Source organism: Acinonyx jubatus, chromosome C1, assembly GCF_027475565.1.
Source record: "Acinonyx jubatus isolate Ajub_Pintada_27869175 chromosome C1, VMU_Ajub_asm_v1.0, whole genome shotgun sequence".
NCBI classification, from domain to species: Eukaryota; Metazoa; Chordata; class Mammalia; order Carnivora; family Felidae; genus Acinonyx; species Acinonyx jubatus.
Window position 1 is genome coordinate 81,336,232 of NC_069381.1, and position 22,163 is coordinate 81,358,394.

The following is a 22,163-nucleotide window of genomic DNA, read 5'->3' on the forward strand; positions in this document are numbered from 1 at the left end:
AAGCTAGGGAGGGGCAGTGAGGTGAGACAAACTCTCAAGCAGGGTCCACACCATCAGTGCAGAGCCCGTTATGGGGCTCGAACTCACAAACCGTAAGATCATGACCTGAGCCGAGGTCAAGAGTCAGCCGCTTAACCGACTGTGCCACCAGGGCACCCCCCCCTGAACAATTCTTCTCTGTTCTTCCTGTGGCTAGCTCCTTCCCATCTATTAGGAGTTCTCTGACCCACTTTATGAAGAGTAAGTGCACGCCCACTTTGTCTCTACCCCAGGCCGTAGCTGTCATTGCCACGCACCTACCACAATTTGCAGTGTATTTATTTACTTCCTTTTTTCTATTCTCCACTAAGATATAAGCTCAGTAAAGAAGGAATCATGTCTGTCTTGTTCATAGTAGAAACAGCATGAACTAGTAAGTGCTTGGCATAAGGGAAGTATGGAATGTTTTTTGAATACATACATGAACAAAATGCTGATTCTGATTCCCTGAGGGATTCTAAGGTGATTCAAACCTCTCTCTCTCTCTCTGCTTTACATCCCACATGTTCCTTTTGTTCTGGCTAATTCCAAGCTTTCACAGTTTTCTAGACATTCCAGACTTTACATACCTCTGTGCTTTCCTTTTCCTTGTTTCCTATTTAGAAAAGTCTTTTATGGAGCTAAAAACTTGGCTTAACTTATTATCTTGTCAAAGGGGTAGGTTTTCGATGTCCCTTCTCTCAATACTGTTTTCTGAGCACAGACTACACTTTCTGTAACAACTGTTACATGCCCATTTCCTCTGTAGGTTTTAAGTGGCTGGCATTTAGGGAACCTTCGTCATTTCAGTTCCCACCCTCAGCCCTTAGTCCAGTGCCTGGTACATCGTAGTTATTTGATAAATATTGGTTAAATGAATGAATGGCTGGATGAACAAAAGAGAAAACAGAGGGCATATTAGACATCACCAACACACGCAGAAACATACCTAATTAGCTATGTGACCCGTAACATGTTCCTTAGACTCCTTAAGCATCCATGTCCTCATTTGTTAAATAAGAAAAAAAAACACAATAGAACCTACCTTTGATCATTTTAAAATGCAAATAAGATAACATATGTTGTATTAATGAGGGTTCTTTAGAGAAACAAAGCCAATACAGGGTGTGTGTGTGTGTGTGTGTGTGTGAGTGTGTGTGTGTGTGTGTGTGAGTGTGTGTGTGTGTGTGTGTGTGTATAAAGAGATTTACTTTAAGGAATTGGCTCAAGTGATTGTGGAGGCTTAATGAGTCCAAAATATGATAGAAGAGTCTGGCCAGCTGGAGATTCAGGAATTATAGTTCAAATCCAAAGACAGTTTGCTATAAAACCAGGAAGAGTCGATGTTGCAAAGGATGTCCAAAGCCCAAACACTGGATGATTCCCTCTTGCTGGGGAGGTGGGGTGGGACCAACCTTTTGTTTATTTGGGCCTTCAACTGCTTGGATGAAGCCCACCTACATTACGGAGAGCAATCTGCTTAGCTCAGAGTCTACCAATTTAAATGTTGTAAACCTCATCCAAAAACACCTCATAGAAACATCCAGAATAATGCTTGACCAAGTATCTGGGTACTGGGTACCAGCCAAGATAAAATTAACTATCACATATTTAGATCATTTAATACAATTTCTTAGATATAGGAAACACTCAAAATTAGACTCCTTAGTCTAATCCTACGTCTTCACTCATGTCTGAAGGTCTGGTGTCATGAGAACATGTGTGTCAGGGCCAAGGGCTTGAGGTCTCTTGCTGGATGGGACGACATGACTTTCATCCTTCCTCTGCTCTGGAGTCTCTCTGCAATTGTCTACATGTCTTATAAACAGTCTATATAAACTACACATCTTATAAACAGCATGGATAAGACATACTTCTTGGTGTACAGTAGAAAAGGGACAGAACAGAAATGTGAATGGGGAACATACCAGTGTAAAATCATACATCGCCATGGCCTAGCTCAAAGGCCTGGTCATGTGCAGTTCCCCAAAGCAGTTCAAGAAAAGAGCTATAGTGCCACATTCATTCTTTCTCAGAGGAGGAGGCGAAAGTCATAAACTACTTTTTTCTTTAATCTCTATTAAGGGAATTTCTGCCTGGCAGTCAGTGTCTTGAAGAGGACTCAGGCATATATGCATGGAATGGACTTTCATAAAACTCCCAGAGCAAAAAGCTCTCATCAGATTGAGGTGGGGGTAATACATTATGATGGCATCCACATAGCCCCAGTAAATTTATTTCCTGGACAAGTCGAACCCTTCACTAAGCTGTGACCAAGTCCAAAAGGTAAGATGCCCCCACCATGACAGGACCATAAAAGGGAGTCCATTAATATAAGTCTTTAATATTTCACATTCAACTAAGGGATACTATTAAGTGACACTGATTTTTGTTACAGTAAAGATGGTAGGTTGCTATTTCTCATTTATCTCTGCCCATGAACCACTGCAAGAACCCTGACCTGTGCCCAGTGAAAGATGCCTTTTGGCAGAGTGGAATTAAACTCAGTAGGAAAACCTGGATCAAGAGGACTGGAAATGAAACACTTAAATAACTGTACTGTCATTACCCTCATTAGCTTTGAACTAGCATTGTATACACACTTGGATGGAATTCACTGTAGGATTAATCAAAAACTTCACCTCAAAATCTAAATAGTTGACATGATGTTGTACTTGCAAATGAGGCAGCAAAAGACCATGTTGTTTAAGATGCTTTATGATATTTTATTTGATATTACTCAATCATGCGGATTTTGCGGTAAATGTGCATTTCTAAAAGTGCATAATCAAACATTTATTTTTCTAGGTCTTACATTTTTCATAGAAATATACCACAGATTGTTACTTAAAGATATGTTACTTATGGATTCATATTGAAATATACCACAAAAAAGAGATAAATGAATTTATATGATGCTATTTGTTGATTATGAAAATAGAGAAATACAAAAATAGTGGCAATAACAGAAAATATATATTTCTTTTTATTTGATTACCTTTTAAAAAATTAAACACTAAAATAGAGAGTAGTCAAATAGGCTTTGCCCACTTAATATATATTACCAATACTATATTTTTCACTCTTGAATAATGAAGCACATGGCCCACTGCTGTATAATTTGGTCTTTGTTCAAACATTAATTGCTATAATCATGAAGGCTACTATTAGAAGCAGACAGAGCAGATCTGTGCACAGCAAAAGAGTAGCTTTAACCAGAATTCCATCCTAATATCTTGTTTTGTTAGGAACATAGTTTAAATATTTAAAGAAGAATATCATGTTGGTTCATTGGTAGAGTTTGAACACCCACCTCAGGCTTGAATGGTGACTAGCAGAGTGATACGAAGGATTACTAAATACTATCACTTTGAGGTTCTAGCCTCCCCCCCACAAAGAAGCTATTTTTAACAAAGGGGACTTAAAAAAGTTTTGCAAATCCTCTTTGGCTTTCTTCTGCCACGGTAAATAATCATTTGACTTTCTTCATTTGTGCTTTATGGAGCTAATTACATTTGCTTAGAAACAGGGTTAAAATTAAATGTAATTTTTAATTATAAAATGTTTCCTTGGAAACATTTTCTTCTAAGTTAAATGGTACTTTGTTCTAAAATACTTAATTTCACTTACAATTAGAAATCAAAGACAGAGCACAGCACCAGGCTATTTGGAAATACTGCATTAATTGCCACAAAAAAGTTACTGTTTTTCAAAATGGACAACTGATGGTGAATGTCCAATTAACTGCTACGCAGTTATTTAGCAAGTATTCTCACAGGAGAATTATTCTATTTTATGACCATTAATTGCATGGCCACTGGCAGTAGACATTTTTCAAAATTTGGAAATTTATTTAGAAATTACATTATTCACTCAGAAATTTTTTTTTGAAATTATGTATTTGTTTCAATTTAGAAAGAGCTGAACATAATGATCACAGTTAAAAAGATCAGCATACTAGGCGACCTCAAAGTTCCCAGCAACTGTTTCACAAATCACCTTAACACACCAGATTATTCACAGCTAAGGGCAAGCCTCTCTTTGGTTCATAAGGTGTTGTCCTGGAAACCATTTTGATGCAGTCGATAATAGGGCAGACGCTGAGACACAGGGTACAGCCCGTACAGGAGTCAGTAATGGTGGGCAGGTGGGTTTCAGGATCAAACTGTATAGCCTGCAAATGGAAATAAAGAGTATTGCTGTCGCTGAACAAAAAGGTCAAGAACGCCCCCCTTTTGGCATCAACCTTTTTCTCCACGCAGTAGAGCGGAGCTTGGAGACAACGACGCCCAGCACTGCGTGCAACTATAGCAACAGTTGAGGTGCCAGAGGGAAAACAACAACAACAACAACAACAACAACAACAACAACAACAACGGCACAACAGAAAAGAAATCCTTTTAAATTAGAAATTCATTGTTTAAACTTCCTTGGAGACATTTTTCTTGTGTTGCGTGAGGGAACTATTTCATACCAGTTAAGTCTCTAGTTTCCTTTGTTCTGAGCAGAGCTCGCGTCCTTCTAGTCCTATCAGGATGGGGTGTCTGCTACCTGAGGACGGTGGGGTGCTTTCTCTCCTCATGCTCCTCGCTCTCGACAGGGAAAAAGGGTCACTGTCAGATGGAGCAAGGAATGTATTTGCTTGGATTTCAAATTATGCATGTAGTTTTTAGAAGAAAATAGGAGTTAAAAAAAAAAAGTTAGCTTAAGAACCAGTTTTGAGGTTTGAGGATTTCCAAGTAAACAATTCCTTGATTCTGACTTTTGTCCTGTTTCATATAAAACGTGTTATCATCCAATTCAAAATAACTTTTTTTGTTAAAAAAAAATTTCCTTCCCCCAATTGAAGCTACTTGCAACTATAATTGTTTCCTCTTTTATGCACATAAAAGACAAATGGTTTCATTAGAGTAAATTATGTCAGAATGCTTAATATAAAAAAAAGGATCTTTAAGGAAACAACCATATTATAACTGAAGAAGTGACAAACCATAAGAAACTTTGTTCACATAAATTGTTGTCATTTTTAAAAATAAAACAACATCTTGGATGACTGTGTGAATGAGTAAAAACTATTTCTCTTCCTTATGTACCCTTTTATAAATAGAAACTCAAGAAGCAATTGAAAATAAAATAATGCTTATCTTAAAAATTTCATACTTAAAAATTTGCAGACATAAAACTTTATAATCAGTTGAAGACTTTTTCTGTTTTTTTAAATCTTCTTGAGACAGAAGAATCAAAGGAGTACTTAAAAAACTTTTTAAAGCAAAATTGTGATTTTTTTCTCATTAATAAGGGTTTTGGGGGGGGTTGGTTTTATTTTTGACATTGTACCAAGGCTAGAATTTTACGGTAAGGAGTCATAACTTCTTTTCTTTTTAAATTTTTTTAAAGTTCATTTATTTTTTTGAGAGAGACAGACAGAGAGAGAGAGAGACAGAGAGAGCATGAACAGGGGAGGGGCAGAGAGAGAGGGAGAGAGCGAGAATCCCAAGCAGGCTCTGCACTATCAGCATTGAGCCCAACTCGGGGCTCAAACCTACTAACCGTGAAATAGTGACCTGAGCTGAAATCAAGAGTCGGACACTTACCTAAGCCAACCACGTGCCCCTGTAACTTAGAAGAATGGAGATACTAGAGAACTATTATGATTTTGGTGACAGGACTTATTAACTCATCTCTGATTGGTTAATTAGAGGAAAGCCAAGATGAAAGTCAGTGTGATAGGATTAGCATTTCCAAAATAACTGTTAGAGACACCTTTCAGCTATATTAAAAAAAGTGATATGTTGAGTAAAAATTTGGCATAGAGCTAATGTCAAATTAAAGAGGAAGATTTTTTAAAAATTTCAATATGTCTGTTACATCTCTTAATTAGGTGGTCAGAAGAATATGCACAATCCCACCACGAGCAACATGGGATCTTCCTCCAGGCTGAGTTTAATAAAGTTCAATTTTTAAAAATAGTCCATTTTATCTATCTTCAAAATTCCATTAATCATCTTTAAATGTATTATTTTACTTTACTTCTTCATAGCTGGAAAAGCGTAATGAAAACAATATTATTCTGTAGTTGTGAGACTGAAGACAGCTGAATCCCTGCTTTTCCTGTGTCACCCCCTGGCAGCTTCTCAGATGAAGGGTGAGGAACTGGGATGAATCCATGGCTACTGCACGTGATAAGAATACAACTTGCTGGCTTCTCCAGCCACAAAGGAATTCCCAGTCCCAACACCTGGCCTGATGGGAAAGTGCTTTTTCTTTCTTACGGTAGCAGAAGCCCAGTCAATACTGGACAGAAGAGAATTCTCTTTTGGTAGAAAGAATCAAGTCCTTTCAGGGTGATGGCAACAAATGGTAATTCCTTTCCCTTCCCTCTGTATTAAAGCACAATGCTTCCTAATGTGCATGACTGTGTGGATTTCTCTTTGGGTTGGATTTTTCCATCCAGTTTTATGGGTAATAAAATATTTTAAAAAAACACTGTACATTGAATGGTGGCACAGTTAGTATAAGTTATGGCTTTCCTTTGAAAAAAATTACTATGCCCAGAGGGCGAGGGGACAGACATACCACTGCTGAGGAACAGTATTGGGCACGTCTAGTCTGAATTGCACACCTAGCAACAGAAGATGCTTTCCGCTAAAAAACCAGAAGAAACATGCCTCACAGCATCCTAATTACAGTAGAATTCTTACCTGGTAGCCAGAGTCATTACAGGTCATGTAGCATTTGCCACAGTTGATACACATTTCTTCATCGATCATGGCCACAACTTGCTCGAGGTGGCTCAGTTCCCCAAAAGTTCCAAGGTACTGCAGTGCTTTTCCAATTACATCCTAAAACATAGGCACTGAATTACTTACAGTGTTCATTGTAAAACATTGCCATGTAATAATTACTATCAGTCCAGAGTTCTATTTTGTTGTTTTTTTTTAATGTTTATTTTATTTTCGAGAGAGACAGAACATGAGCAGGGGAGGGGCAGAGAGAGAGGGAGACACAGAATCCGAAGCAGGCTCCAGGCTCTGAGCTGTCAGCACAGAGCCCGATGCAGGGCTTGAACTCACAAACCGTGAGATCATGACCTGAGCCAAGATTAGATGCTTAACCAACTGCGCCACTAGATGCCCCATTTTTTTTGTTTTTTTTTTTTTAATATATAATGTTGCATTATGTAACTTAGGAGGCTTTCAGTAGTATAGTTCTTGTAGTTAATGCTTTTCGTAATGGTAGCTTAAAAATTTTTGTCTTCTGAAAGATAGGCAAAATGTGTGTGTGTGTGTGTGTGTGTGTGTGTGTGTATCCAGCCTAGAAACACAAGACCTAATTGGCTGCTTTCCATAGGATTTCTACCAGATGATCTAAAATAGTGTTTCTGCGGACAGAAGAAATGACACCCTTTTCAGCGGTTGTAGCTTACTTTTTCCCAATTTTGAACTTTGAAGGATGCAGAAGTAATAAAAAGCACAAAAGGGTAACACACTTAAACTAGAAAACTTTAGATTGCTAGGAATGAGGGGAATAAAAATGTGAATGCTATGCATTTGTATCACTGCATTTGGGTTCCAGATTTTCATTTAGGAAAGTGCTTTGATAGCATCCCCACCTGTCATGTCTTGAAGAGTATATTTCATTATTTAAAAATTCTAATTTATGTTAATTAATTAGATTCATCTAATAGCTAAATAAGATGCTGCTCTTTTACTTTTAAAGAACTAGGATTTTCTTCATTCACCGCTGACGATTTTTCATGTGGTTACACATTGCTTTGTTCTTCATATTAATTGGAAGTGTGCTTAATATGTGAAGCACAGAAGATGTTTCATCAACAATAAGAAATACTTTCTTTCATAAAACAAAAACAGAAGGCTGTAACAATGTTTGTCAAATTAGTATGCTGTTAACATTTTCTGCTTTTGTCTTTAACTTTTTACCAAGAGAATATTTTGTTCGAATTCAAGGTCCACATTCAAGGAGGTCTGACTCTTAAAGCAATCTTCCTATATTCTCTTTGGCATTTTATTTTCTGTTCTTCTCTTTATGACCCTGGTTACCCTCGTTTTACTTTTTTCTCCATTTCAAGCTCTAAATGACAATATGCTCATGACTTGGAGTTTTCAAACCGAAACAAGGTTTACATTATAATATGTACTTCATTTGTTCATCTCTCTAGTAGGAGTAAGGTGATAGAAAATTTATAAGACTCTTCACTATTTTCTTTTCAATGTGTTGAAGATATAATTTCAACTGTACTGCAGTCTGTCTGTAGGTGGGCACTTGATGTCCAAATCAATATCTCTATTCAGAATCACTCTCACAAACTCAAGATCTACATTTGTCAGCTTCACGACAGGCATTGTTACTAGAAATTGGTAACACAGATTCTCCACTCACTAAACTTATCATCAACACTGCAAAACTGGGTCTTCCTTCTGACTTCCTTCATTTAAAAAAAACAATTTTTTTAATGTTTATTTTTGACAGAGAAAGAGAGACAGAGCATGAGTGGGGGAGGGGCAGAGAGAGAGGGAGACACAGAATCTGAAGCAGGCTCCAGGCTCTGAGCTGTCAGCACAGAGCCCGACGTGGCGCTCGAACTCACAAACCGTGAGATCATAACCTGGGCCGAAGTCGGACGCTCAACCAACTGAGCCATACAGGCGTCCCGTGACTTCCTTCATTTTGTCAACAGTGGTAGGATTTTTCCAATCACGGAGGCTTGAAATTTGAGAGTGTGATCTACTCCAATTTCTCCTTCCTCCAGCATCTCATCTGTGGTCAAGTCTTGTGAGTTCTGGATCTGCAATATCTTTTGAATCTTCTTTCCAAGTCGGCTACAATCTGGAACCATTGCTCATTAGTTTCCTGTTACCTCTAATTCAGTTAAGAGCCTATGTGATGAGTCTCATGCTCATAGTCTTCAGTTGCCATTCCACCCTATGCAATGTTGTCATCTTAATCCAGGCTGTACAGCATGGACTCAATTTCTCACTACCTTACTCAAAAATCTGTTACATTAAATACAGTCTCACATCTAAGTCTGGCATTTAAGGCTTTCTAACAATGTCTTTTTTGGTCTTATTTATCGCTTCCAAATACCACATGTTTCAGCTACACTGAACACACCTGTCAATGGACTCCTCTGGAACCTATTTTTATGTTGAGGGTATCTGTCTAGGATACCCTTCCTTCTCATCTCCACTTTGAAAACTCCTACCCATCCTTCAAAGACATCTGACATGCCACTACTTCATGAAGATTTCCTCAATCCTTCTTTTGCCTTTCCCAACCAAATTGAAGATGTAATCTCTTTGTCTCTTCCTCTTTTTCCTTCATCTCCTCCTTTCCCCCTGACCTCTCTTTCTCCCCTCCCCATCTTTATATTCCCCCTAGTGACCTATAGCATTTTATCTATTATACGGGACCAATGATAGCAGACAACTTTTGAGTTCTTTCTATGTATCAGACCAATGCCACGATTTTAAAGCACTGTCTCATTTAAACCTCAACACATTTTATACATGATGCAGTGAATCAGATTTAAGGTACAAAATTAAGTAAATAATGAAGCAGGGATTCAGACCAGTGCTGCATGACTTCAAATTCTATGGTCATAAGCACTGCTATGCTGACTCATCCACTATTTCTCTATTTAGCAAATTCTACTTCATGTTGTAGATAGTTTCTATATTTAGCTTCCTATATGCAGTCTCTTAGCAGGCTTTAATTCATCTTTGTGTCTCCTGTGGCATATCTTGCTCCTGCAGATCACTGAAACATAATGGGTACTCAAATATCTGTTAAAATAAATATAGCTTTCATTTATTTATGTGCTAAATATACAGTGTAATATTAGGCACATATTTGTATGGGTTAATAGATACTTGTTGATTTACTAAACATTTTTATTAGCATGAGAATCAAAAATAGATTTGAGCACTTATATTAAAAAAGTATTTTTTTAAATGTCTATTTATTTTTATGAGAGAGACACAGTGCAAGTGGAGGAGGGGGACAGAGAGAGGGAGACACAGAATCAGAAGCAGGCTCCAGGCTCTGATCTGTTAGCACAGAGCCCAATGCGGGGCTCGAACCCACCAACCGTGAGATCATGACCCGAGCCAAAGTTGGACACTTAAGCTACTGAGCCACCCAGGTGCCCCTGAGCACTTCTTTAAATGCAAAATAATCATAGTCAAAGTATCTGGACATGTTTAATATTTTCTAATAATGTTTTAAGGTAGTAAGTACATAAGGTCACTCGCCAGCTATAAAGCTATTTACATGTGATAGAAAATAATTTTTTCAATCTAGGAAATAAATTAGTCAAAAATTTCTTTGTTTCATTGAATCAGATCACAGCTTGACTGAAATCACCAAAAATATTCAAACAATGATTAAACAGGAAATTCCCTAGATAGTCATCAAAACCTTGAAGGCTTATTCAAAAGAAACAATGTATATTTTAAAAGATTTTATTTTAAGAGGCAAGTTCACATTCTGTGTATAGTAAATATACCTTCTTCTCTACATCGGAGATTTGCTGTTGTGATTTATTAAAACCTTATGCTTAATGTAAAACTAATAAAATAAGGTCTTGGAGCCTCTAAATTTTATCAGCACATGGTGTTATGTAGTCCTCATAGTTATTAAGACATTGTATATAGTTTTTTAATCTGGAAGAGGTTAGAACAATGATAACTATTATAAATTATTTTGGAAAGAATAGCAAAGAAAATGAATTACCATACCATGTGCCTGAAAATGTGGACATTGTTTAAAACCCAAAGCTTCCATTTAGTACTGCCAGCTTATGAGTATCTTTGAATACACATCTAGAATTTGGAGTTCACTGAAAGACACGTATAATAAGTAAAGGACATATGGCTGTTCTACTCCTCCCTGGACACACACCTACATTCATTATTCCAAGCAGGGTATGCATATACAAAGGTCAAGCAATCTGCTATAGCCAACCCTGATTAGTGGAAATGTTTATGTGTGAATGTGCATGCGGAGAAAGTGATGCCAAATTCTTTAAAGTATAGATGACACATTTGATTTAAATTAAGTGTTCCCAAAATTAACATTGTCAAGGATTATAGAATTCCAGAATCACGTCTTTGTCAGTTAATTATTTCTTTGGGATAATCAAAAGTATTTTTAAAAACTGGATCAGTATGGGGGTGCCTGGGTGGCTCAGTCGGTTAGGAGTTTGACTCTTGATTTCCCCGAGTCGGGCTCTGCACTGACAGTGCGGAGACTGCTTGGGATTCCCTCTCACCCTCTCTCTCTGCCTGCCCCTCTCCTACTCACATACTCTCTCAAAATAAATAAATAAACATTTGAAAAAGCCTAAATCAGTCAATATTTCTGTTTGATATAAATTTTTGGACCAAAGAGTGAGGAACTAGAGGCCCCCAATCCTATCCTTGCTGTATCATACTCAATTTATTATGCTTGGCATAAATCTGTTAGTTTTCCCCTAGTTTTTATTGGTGATTGAAGTACTTTCAAGTTGTGATTGTTATCTGGCATGTTAACTGTTTTTCCTAGCTTTAAGTCTTCTACACATCTGATTAACGTACTTTCTCCAAACCTGTCGAGAGTGCCATTCAAAGGCCAGGACCAGGACAACAGTGTTGTGGACAATCCTATGGCTTCAGTCTGAAAGGGATCCAATATTTACATTATTTGGGTGTAGCTGTTTAATCATCTTATCCTTATCTGTACCATAACCAATGTCACAGGTTCTTATCTTTTACTCCAAGTTCACACTACCTGCCTAATAAAGCTCTCAAAATAGGAAATGAGATAGTATGGTACATTCTCAATGAATTTATGCTGATTCTTAATAACTTCTTTCTTTACTAACTCTCTCAAGTTGAAAGTTTAATGATCTTTGGAGACTTTCACTGGAGTCAGACCTCCAGCATTCTCGTCTACTTCTACCCTTTCCCTGCCACATCCACCTTTTCCTTTTCTAAAGAACCTGAGGCAACATTTATTTTTCAGCAGTGTGATACAGCAATATCATACAAAGATACTTTCAAACATAGAGCATGCAATTTATTTTTGATACCCTCTGAGCTGGGAAGCAGGGAGGGGGGTCTGTACAGTGAGAAAAGGAAATCTTGAGTTTATATTCAGCAGAACTCTGATAACTGAGGGCTTAGCATGAATATGCTGAGACGGGAGGTCAGAGACAGAGCATAGGCTTGGAAATAAAGTTGTAGATTGGTGGGGAAGGTGAGTGAAAAAAGTAATCGAGAGATGAGACAGAAGCAAGCGAGAATCCGGGAACTGAAATGGGGCAAAGAAGGAGTGGGAGGGGCTCGTGAGTGGGAGAGACAGATGAGTGAGGCTTGGGTGTAACCATGGTTGGCTTAGTACAGAAGGGTACTCTAATCACTGTATTCTTTTTATGTAGGTAGCTCAGGCTTTAAAGTAGCAAGTTCATGCCAGACATTTTGGGTTTAAATTCCATGAAGCTAATGTGATGTGCTTTTACTATATCCTTTCCTGTCTTGGGCTTCACCTCTCAAATATATTTTCCCTACCTTTTCAGTTCTAAGAGCATTCTCTATGGGGATGCTAGAAAGATAATAGGAATTGAGCACTTCTCACTAATTGTAAGTTAACAGTATACCATCTGCTCTAAGTAGTGGGTGTATTTTCTTTCCCTTTCTTAAAAACTTTTAATAGACCAAATACATTTTCTTTCTTCCTAATACTTTTTTTGGAATTCAGATAATTTGAGGCTTTGGTACTTCTGAAACATCCTTAATCCTTGATGCCACTGTTTTATGATCATCATTGGTAATGTGATCTTTATTTTCTCATATGACCATTCGCTATTGAATTATCTAAATGCTTGACTCTTTTCTTACTCATTGGGAAACTGAGTGATTATGTCGTCAACTTTCTATTTGACAGCTTCTCATTCTTCTTGATCCATCCTCAAGTTAGAGTCACCGACTGTGGGATTGTTTTCTATTGTTTCGTCTGAACTTCCTGAAATGGGATGTACTAAAGGTGGGGCATACATGTATGTCCAAGCTGAGTTCCTCTCTGTGGCCTAATGAACTCTAGGATGATATGGGATGGTTACTTTCCTTCAAGACTCTTTTAGCTGCCACTTTCCCCAAACGGATTTTTATAAGGAGCCAGAAATAAGCCAATGCAGCAAGACCCCTCATGGCTTCTCTCTCTTCTGTGGGATTAAATTTCCAACAAGGCAATTCAATAATTTTTCAGATGTTTTGCCTTTAGTGGAGTGGGATTTTCATCTGAAGTCTGCAAAGGCTTACATCGCTCCTCTATCTTGCCTGTCCATATTAACCATCTGGTTATGAGGTCTCTGATGTAGTCCCAGGATAACATTTCTGTTTTTCTTTCATTTCACTCTCCTGCAGCTGCTTCCTCCATGCCTCACTTTCAGGTTTGTGGATTTCAATGCATGTGTATATCTTTTTGACATACACTGCTCCTCCCCCAGCCCTTCAATTAGACCTATTTATTCCAAACACGATATACCTTTCCATAGTCATATTCCACTCAGGAAGCACATTGCAAAACATCCCCATAAGATGTAAGAGATGATATTTACCAAATAAGGTCCATTTCTTTTAAAGTTCAGTTCAATAATTTTCCACCGGCTATTTGTTGGTATAGAGACAACCGAGAAGGTTAATGTTACCCCATCCCATTTTTATGGTATCTTCTGACAATTGCTGGGATAGTCCTCCACTATTTCTCTTCCTGCGCCATCTCTTTTATGCTCTGTAGTATCTAATACAGTCTTACGGTTTTATCTGAGTACTTTTCTCCTTTCTCTCACAATTCAATTGAAATAATAAACCACTCGATCAGGCTGACTGGTCTCCTGCCAACACTGTCTTGCCAGTCTTATGAGATGCAGTCCATCTCTTACTAGAAGCAGCAGGAAGAAGAGATGAAAACATCGCTAGTGCCCCTAAACCATTCATTTTCCTACCCAGAAATTCAAAGACGTTAGAGATACATTCCTGGCTTCATAAGGAGAATGAGAATTCATTCTCATATATATCAACAGAAGTGGGAAGCATTCGGGGGGCTTTATAAGTCTTGGCAGACTCTCAAATCTCTGTTATATGCTGCCTGGGAATAAAGCACGTTTCTCATTTAGCTGGGCCAAATGTGCACACTGTCGCTTCGGTTCTTGGTGAGGAGACAAAACTGTCTCCTATTCGGTTTCCTTTCTCTGGCACAAGTGAACCTGTGGAACGTGTCAGGAGCTTCTTCGGAAAGTCCTGGTTCACCTTTTAGAAGGAGACCTTTATACCTGCTGCAGGAGGCCAGCTCTTTTTCTTACTTTATCTCCGATTCTTCTTCAATCTTACAGCACTATTTCTGACTACCCTCTTCTTCAGAATCCTTTCATTTCTGTTTCTTTCATAAAATTGGCAGCTCTATAATGTGGTGATATATATGTATGTATATATGGTAAATGCTGTGTCATTATGAAATTGGAAGTCGAAATGTGGGGTTGCTAAAAAGGAAATCAACTGGATGCCAGGCAGGTCGACCTTAGGGCCTCAGACCACTCCCTGGTATAGGACTGAGGGCCTTTGAGGCTATTTTTAGCTTCTGAGGGGGGCAAGGAGAAGCTGGATAGCATGTTGCTAGTGAACACTTTGGGTTCTCAAGAACCCTGTAGTCACAGTGTAACACTGGGAATAACCAACTGATGCTCTAGTTGACATTGTCAGCAGCTTAATCAGTACATCCCTTTGCCCTTTTATATCATGCTAAGACTGATAAAGAAAACTGGATTATTTTACTCAGTATTGCCTCTCAGTTTGGTCCATTCTATGAATTCCTACTGAAAAAAAGAATGGGTTTACCAGTCAGACCCTACTACCTGGTTGATTCAGGGATTGTGTATTGGATTTAAGGTCCCATGGCTGTATTTTATTCCCAACATGTATAGATACTATACTTTTCAAACGCACTGATTTGCTTGAAATACCGCCTTCCTCCTTCTTTTTTTTTTTTTTTCTTTTGTGAGAGACACAGAAGACAGTGTTTAAGGGCCAGGTTCTAGAGCCAGACTTCAGAATCACATCTTGGTTTTGATGTCTTCCTAGCTGTTTGACCTTGCGCAAGTTATTTAACCTGCTTGTCAGTTACTTAATCAGTAAAATGGGAAAAACAGGGAACCTGATAGGGTTACTGTGAGAATTAAATGAGTCAATTCTCAAGCATGTAGAACCGTGCCTGAAACCTCATAAGTACTCAATAAATATTAGCTTTTATTATTAATTCTCTGCTTAATTAACACTAATTTATTAAACTCCATGTTAAATATCACCATCTCTGTGAAGCTTTCCACAATTACCCGAGGCAGAACTAATCCCTTTCACTCCTCTGTGTTCCCAGAGCATTTTGTACATATTTGATTGAACTGTAAATAATTTTTAACATGTGTCTTTTTCCCTTGCTAGACTATGAGCTCCATAAGGATAGATGTCTTTCTTTTTAAAATTCATGTTGTATTCCTAGTTTCTAGCACAATTCCTGGATTGCAATGAGTGCATAGCAAATACATGTTAGTGCTACATCTCCACCGAGATTGGGGAAATTCCTGTGCCTTGGACCGTGCTTTTTAGAGCTTTGGATATAAACTCGGCCCACAGCACACTGCTGGTCACATAGCAAATACTCAATAAATACTTACTGATGGACTGATATTGAAACCGCCTACCTCTGAGGCAACAGACCATTAAATCTTATCTGAGGCATTTGAAGGAAAAAAGAACAAAAGATGAGATCTATTGAGCATGGCTTGCTTAGAAATAATATTGTCACACTCATAACCAGGGAAGATGGGGTAGATTAGAAACTTGAATGCCTGACTGAAAAACTTGTTCAGACAAGAGGGGCTTAGTTAACTTTGTGGGGCACTGGGGCTCTTTCTGTAGCAGATGGGGAATAATATACTATGCTAGCTGAGAGGATAAACAAAGCAGTGTCATGGAGTTTAAACTATTGAACAGAGGAATCTATAAAGAGGCCAGCAGACAGGAGGGAAGAAACAAGCTAAAATAAACAGATGGGTGGACAGAGAAAACATTAAGCATGATAACAGATAGCCCAGTCCCTCCAGGAAAAAGGGAAGAAGGAAAAAATGGTATGTCAAGAACAGAAGAAGCACCTTAGGGAAAATGTAAGAGCAATGAAAGCAACAGAGGGAAGTATACAGCGTGCCTGGGTATGTGTGGTAGTATAAAACAATAAAAACACAAGAAGCAATGTCTGATTCACATTCACAGAGATGGCTCTTAAAGGGAACGTGGCTGTTAATTTCAATGAGGACTGAATAAGCACACAGCTATACCATCCAGATGGGGTCTGAAATAATGGGCAAAGGGGTGGGGGACTCATAAGAAAATAACAATAACCATGGCCCCTTACATTTGAATAGAACTATGCTTTGTACAATACTTTCACACACATCATTTCATTTGAAACAAGGGAGTTGAGGCCTTCTGACACTATTTCGTATTTGTTCTCCCTCCTGCCAATCTCTCGCCTGAGTTGTTACAATGGCCTTCTAACCAGTCTCCCTGCTTCTGCCCTTGCCCGTCTAGGATCTTGTATCAACATCACAGCTAAAAGGATCCTTTGAAAAATTACGTCAGATCATGTCTTTCTTCCTTTTAAAAAGCCTCCATGGTTTCCTGCCAAAGACTTTCCTATTTTAGGGTCTTTGCACTTTCTGTTCCTTCCGAATGGGATGTACTCCCCAAAGATATCTATCCATGTCGTCGTTCATCCTTTCACTCTTTAAAGTGTTTACTCAAATGCCATTTAATCAGGCAGGCCTCTCCCGACCAACCTCTCCAGCAATTCCTATTCTCTTAATCCTGATATATTTTCTTCACAGCACTGTGACCATCTGACACAGCACGCATTCACTTTTTGTCTGTTTCTCCTTAGTAAAATGTAAGAGCCATGAGAGCTGGGCTATTGTTTTGTTCACTACTGAATTTCTAGTGATTGCATCAGTGCCAGTACATGGTGGCATTAATGATGTATGTTAATAATTGTTGGATGAAGGACAGAATGAATGTATGGGTGAATATATAATTTTTGCAAACCAGAGGTTGGAATCTCAGTGATTATGTGTGAAAGATAAAATGAAACAATACAAAGTCCTGTTGCCAAGATGAGCAGTGCTTTCAGACCTGTGGACACTTCCACATTCTTAAGACTTCATCTTTGGTTCCCACGCCTCCATACCATCATTAGCTTCTGGTTATTTTCCCGTTTCTTTTCTGCTCAGTTGTTCTCTTCTGCTTCCCCAGAGCTTACTTCTCTCTCATAGGGTATTAGGTTTAGTAATATTTACAAAAATATATGTGAAGTTTCTATCTTGGTATAGCACACAGTAGGTAGTCAATACGTCAGTTCTTTTTCCTTTGTATCTTCCAGCACAGGTCCCTAATTTGCTTGAATTCATTACTTTCAATATGCTCAAATCTAAGTTTTCATCCCACATCAAAAAAGCCCATTAAATCTAAAACACTAAGAATAAATCTCTGATTCATTATCTTTTCTTTATCTCAGTGACTGGGACCATAAAAAACCCTAATCATCTTGGTCCACTTATTCTTAACTCCTTACTAGCCCTTATCCTTTAATATATGAGAAGCACTAAGTTTTTTTAAGTTTAAAAAAATGTTTATTTATTTATTTTTGAGAGAGGTGGGGAGGGGCAGAAAGAGAGGGAGAGAGCACCCCAAGCTCCATGCTGTCAGTGCAGAGCCTGATGCAGGGCTCGATCTCACAAACCCTGAAATTATGACCTGAGCTGTAATTAAGATTTAGACAATTAACTACTGAGCCACCTAGGCACCCCAAGTCACTATGTTTTAAAAGGAGAATTAACATGACGTCATCATTTTTGTCTCTTCCTCTGTTTCTATAACCATGGCCATTCACCAAATTCAGGACCACATTATGGATCTCCTGAAATATCCTTTTCCCTTTACCCTTCTAATCCATACCCAGCTTATAGGGGTCCTTAACTGCCAGTTCCTCAGAGAGACTTCCTCTGCTCCTTCAGTCTAAATAAGGTCTTCCTATGAAAAAGACTCCATACATTCTGTATTTTTTTCTACAGTTTGTATCACAAATATGATTTTATATTATTAGTGGGATTCTTTGCTTACTATCTGTTTGTATGCTTCATGAGGACAGAGGCTGGGTCTGCTTTAGTATGGTACTATGGGTGCCCAATTCTTAGCATGTTGCTTGTCTCATGGTAGGTGTGCAATAAAGATTTCCTGGAAAATATATGGGCTTCTTCTAAACTTCCAACTTGACTGGCCTTAGAGCCTTATGTATTCTTACTTTCATTCTTGAGTTAATTTTATTGAACAAAATGGGAATGGAGAGTCACCTTAATCTATTATCTCCTTCAACCTGTCCATTCCTAACATAATAACTAATAGTAGGTAATACTTATTTAGGATATATTTGATGCAGGCTAAAAGCAATTCACACATTACCTAATTTATAGCCCCATGAAACACACTCTTATTTTCTCTTGTCTCACAGATTAGCTAACTGAGGCAAATTCATGCAGCTATGAAATGGTAGTGCCACAATTTGAACCCAGGCAGTGTGACAGAATAGTTCCATGCTAGGAAATTCAGAAAACTCTTCTTCCATAAATGTACTCTATTAAAATCTTATGAACTTTGCTATGTATTTCAATGAAAGAGAATAGGTTAAGACTTGACATGGTCACTTTAAACATGGCTATAGGGGTGCCTGGGTGGCTCAGTCAGTTGAACATCTGACTTCTGCTCAGGTCATGATCTCGCGGTCTGTGAGTTCGAGCCCTGCGTCTGGCTCTGTGCTGACAGCTCAGAGCCTGGAGCCTGCTTCAGATTCTGTGTCTCTCTTTCTCTCTGCCCCATCCCCGCTCATGCTCTGTCTCTCTCTGTCAAAAATAAATAAATATTTAAAAAAATTTAAAAAACATGGCTACGTACTAAAATAATACTGGTAAGCCTAAATTCAGTATCATTAAATGCACATAGCATGTAGTAGGCAGAAAATCATGACATGTCCTTTCTCTAATGCAAGATAACTTAATGTATTTAAACTCCATCCCCAACCTTCTTGCCAAAGATCTAGCTTCCATAACCCCAACCTTTCTGGTAGCCTTAGCTGTTCTCTCATAGCATATAAACTCATGCAAGCCTTGATTATCCTAACATATAAACAAACCAACCTTTCCCTTTACCTTATTTTCCCTTCTTATCACTTTTCTTCTGATCTTTCTCAAGTTCAGAAGAGTATTCCATACACCTTGTTCGTACTTTCTCAACCTTTCTTAATTCCTCCATTTACCACCTCCTGGGCTCTACTTTTCAACACTCCACTGAAGCTGCTCAGGCCAAGACAAGCTAAAATATGAAGGGTGTGAAGATTATGCTAAGTTTATCTTAAGGTGTGGGAATCTTAAGTAAGGAGTAAAAAAAAAAAATCAGATTTGCATTTTGAAAAGAATACTCCGTAATAGCTGGGGGTGCATTAGGTAAGAATGACAAAAGAAGGTGGGAGACCAGTTAGTAAAATATTTCAAAATTCCAGTGAAGAATGTATAAGAACGGTATTATGGTGTCTTCAGTAGGAAATAACAGAAAAGGAGGGAGACATGAGAGATTAAAATGATCGACATTGATAAGTGTCCCATGATCCCATTCACTAATGCGATGATTAATAGGATAGAACCTAGGCTGATTTTTACAAAAGTTGAGTGGCTCTCAATGCTGTTCATTGAGACATAGGACTCAGGAAGAAGAGCAGTTTGGAAGGAATGATAATCAGTTTAGTTTTAAGTGTGATGGTCCCTGTGCTCCTTGTGTAGACTGTCTAGGTGGAGGTATCCAGAGACAGTGGGCAGCACAAATCTGAGGCATAGAAAAGAGAATGCAATGGAGAATAGTTGAGTCAATATATAGGAAAAGTCTAAATTGACGATAAAGGGAGATGGTACAGAAATTAGGAAACAGAGAGATAGACATCATTATCAGCAAATTTTGAGGTAGGAAACTTGAATGTAAAGCAATTTATGATACATTTTGTCACTGAGTCATAATTTGGGAGATGTAAGGGCCACTTAAAAAAATGTTTTACCTTTATTTATTCTTGAGAGAGAGACAGAGTGTGGAGCAGGGGAGGAGCAGAGAGAGAGGGAGACACAGAATCCGAAGCAAGCTCCAGGCTCTGAGCTGTCAGCACAGAGCCCAATGCGGGGCTTGAACCCACAAACCGTGAGACCATGACCTGAGCTGAAGTCAGATGCTCAACCGACTGAGCCACCCATGTGCCCCTGTAAGGAGCCACTTTAAAATGCAGATATTGAGATCATGGGATGATTGTCTATTTGGGAAAAAAATAAAGTTTTAACCATAGTTGATAATTTAAGGCAACAAAAATTTTAATTATTCAAATGCAAATATTAAATTTATAAAAGAACTAGATGGGGTGAGTATTTATGATCTTATGGTACGAAAAGCTAAACCAGTGAAGCAAACTGTAAAAGACTCTTAACGATAGAGAACAGAGGGTTGATGGAGGGAGGTGGGTGGGGGATGGATTAAATGGGTGATGGGTATTAAGGAGGGCACTTGTGATGAGCACTGGGTGTTACACATAAGTGATGAATAACTAAGTTCTACACCTTAAATGAATAAAAACTTTAAAAGAAAAAAGGGAAAAAAGCTACACTGAGCAAATAAAGAGAAAAATCACAAAATAAGCTTTTGCCAGATATAATTTCATAAAGTTAAAGCTGCTGTATGTATATATAAAAACACTATAATACAAATTAGGAGACAAATGGCAATATATAAAAAGTTTATAAAAAATCTGTAAGACAAAGATAATTACTCTGGCAGAAAATTGGTCAAAAATGAGTAGTAAGTTCACAAAAGAAGACATGGCCCAAAAATATATAAAAACATGCTGATCTCACTACTACTTAGACATTCAAAATTAAAGAAAAAATGAAGCACTTTTTTGACTATTATGTTGGCTAAAATTAAAAATAAATTCATTGTTGATGGGTGTCTAAAAAATGAGCCCTCTTATATTTTTTGGTGGAATGTAAATTTGCACACTCTTCCCAGAGAGCAAGTTGGCAATATGTATCAAAGGCCCTAAAATTTCACCTGTAATTTCTCTGGAGAAAACAATAAGACATCTATACAAAGATTTTTATACAATGATAATTATAATAACATTATTTCTATGAAATTCTGGAAACAACCTAAAGGTTCAGCAATAGGTTACTTTTTTTCTCTAGTTTTTATTTAAATTTAACATTAACAGTGTAAAATTAACAGTGCAATATTAGTTTCAGGTGTAAATTTTAGTGATTAAACACTTCCATACACCACCAGGTACTCATCAAAACAAGTGCTCTCCTTACTCCCCATCACCTATTTCACTCATCCCCCTTGACCGGCTCCCCTCTGGTAACCATCAGTTTGTTCTCTATAGTTAAAAGTCTGTTTCTTGGTTTGCCTCTCTTTTTCCCCTCCTATGATCATTTGTTTTGTTTCTTAAATTCCACATATGAGTGAAATTATATGGTATTTGTCTTTTTCTGACTGCCTTATATCAATTAGTAGAATACTCTCTAGCTCCATCCACGTTGTTGCAAATGTCAAGACTTCATTCTTTTTTATGTGTGCATGTATGTGTATATGTAAACACACACACACACACACACACACACACACACGCGCGCGCGGTAAATACCTAGTAGCATAATTGCTGGATTATAGGGTAGTTCTATTTTTAACTTTTGGAGGAACCCCTATACTGTTTTCCTGAGTGGCTGCACCAGTTTGTATTTCCACCAACAGTGTAAGCAGGTCCCCCTTTCTCTACATCCTTGCCAACACCTGTTGTTTCCTGTGTTGTTAATTTTAGCCATTCTGACTGGTGTGAAGTGATACTTCATTGTAGTTTTGACTTGTATTTCCTTGATGATGAGTGATGTTGAGCATATTTTCATGTGTCTTTTGGCCATCTTTAGGTCTTCTATGGAAAAATGTCTATTCATGTCTTCTGCC

General features: G+C 38.0%; 1 protein-coding gene across 2 annotated transcripts in view; it reads right to left on the bottom strand.

The window, feature by feature from the left end:
- Positions 1-2,720: 2,720 nt before the first annotated feature.
- Positions 2,721-22,163, bottom strand: part of DPYD (dihydropyrimidine dehydrogenase) — an 854,343-nt gene continuing 834,900 nt past the window's right edge. For both annotated transcript variants that reach the window (XM_027058524.2, XM_027058523.2), the window contains 2 exons: positions 6,720-6,860; positions 2,721-4,192 (listed from right to left, as the gene is read on the bottom strand). In XM_027058524.2, the coding sequence (XP_026914325.2) occupies positions 4,019-4,192; positions 6,720-6,860 (315 nt within the window). In that variant the 3' untranslated portion in view covers positions 2,721-4,018. The remainder of the gene's footprint in view (positions 4,193-6,719; positions 6,861-22,163) is intronic.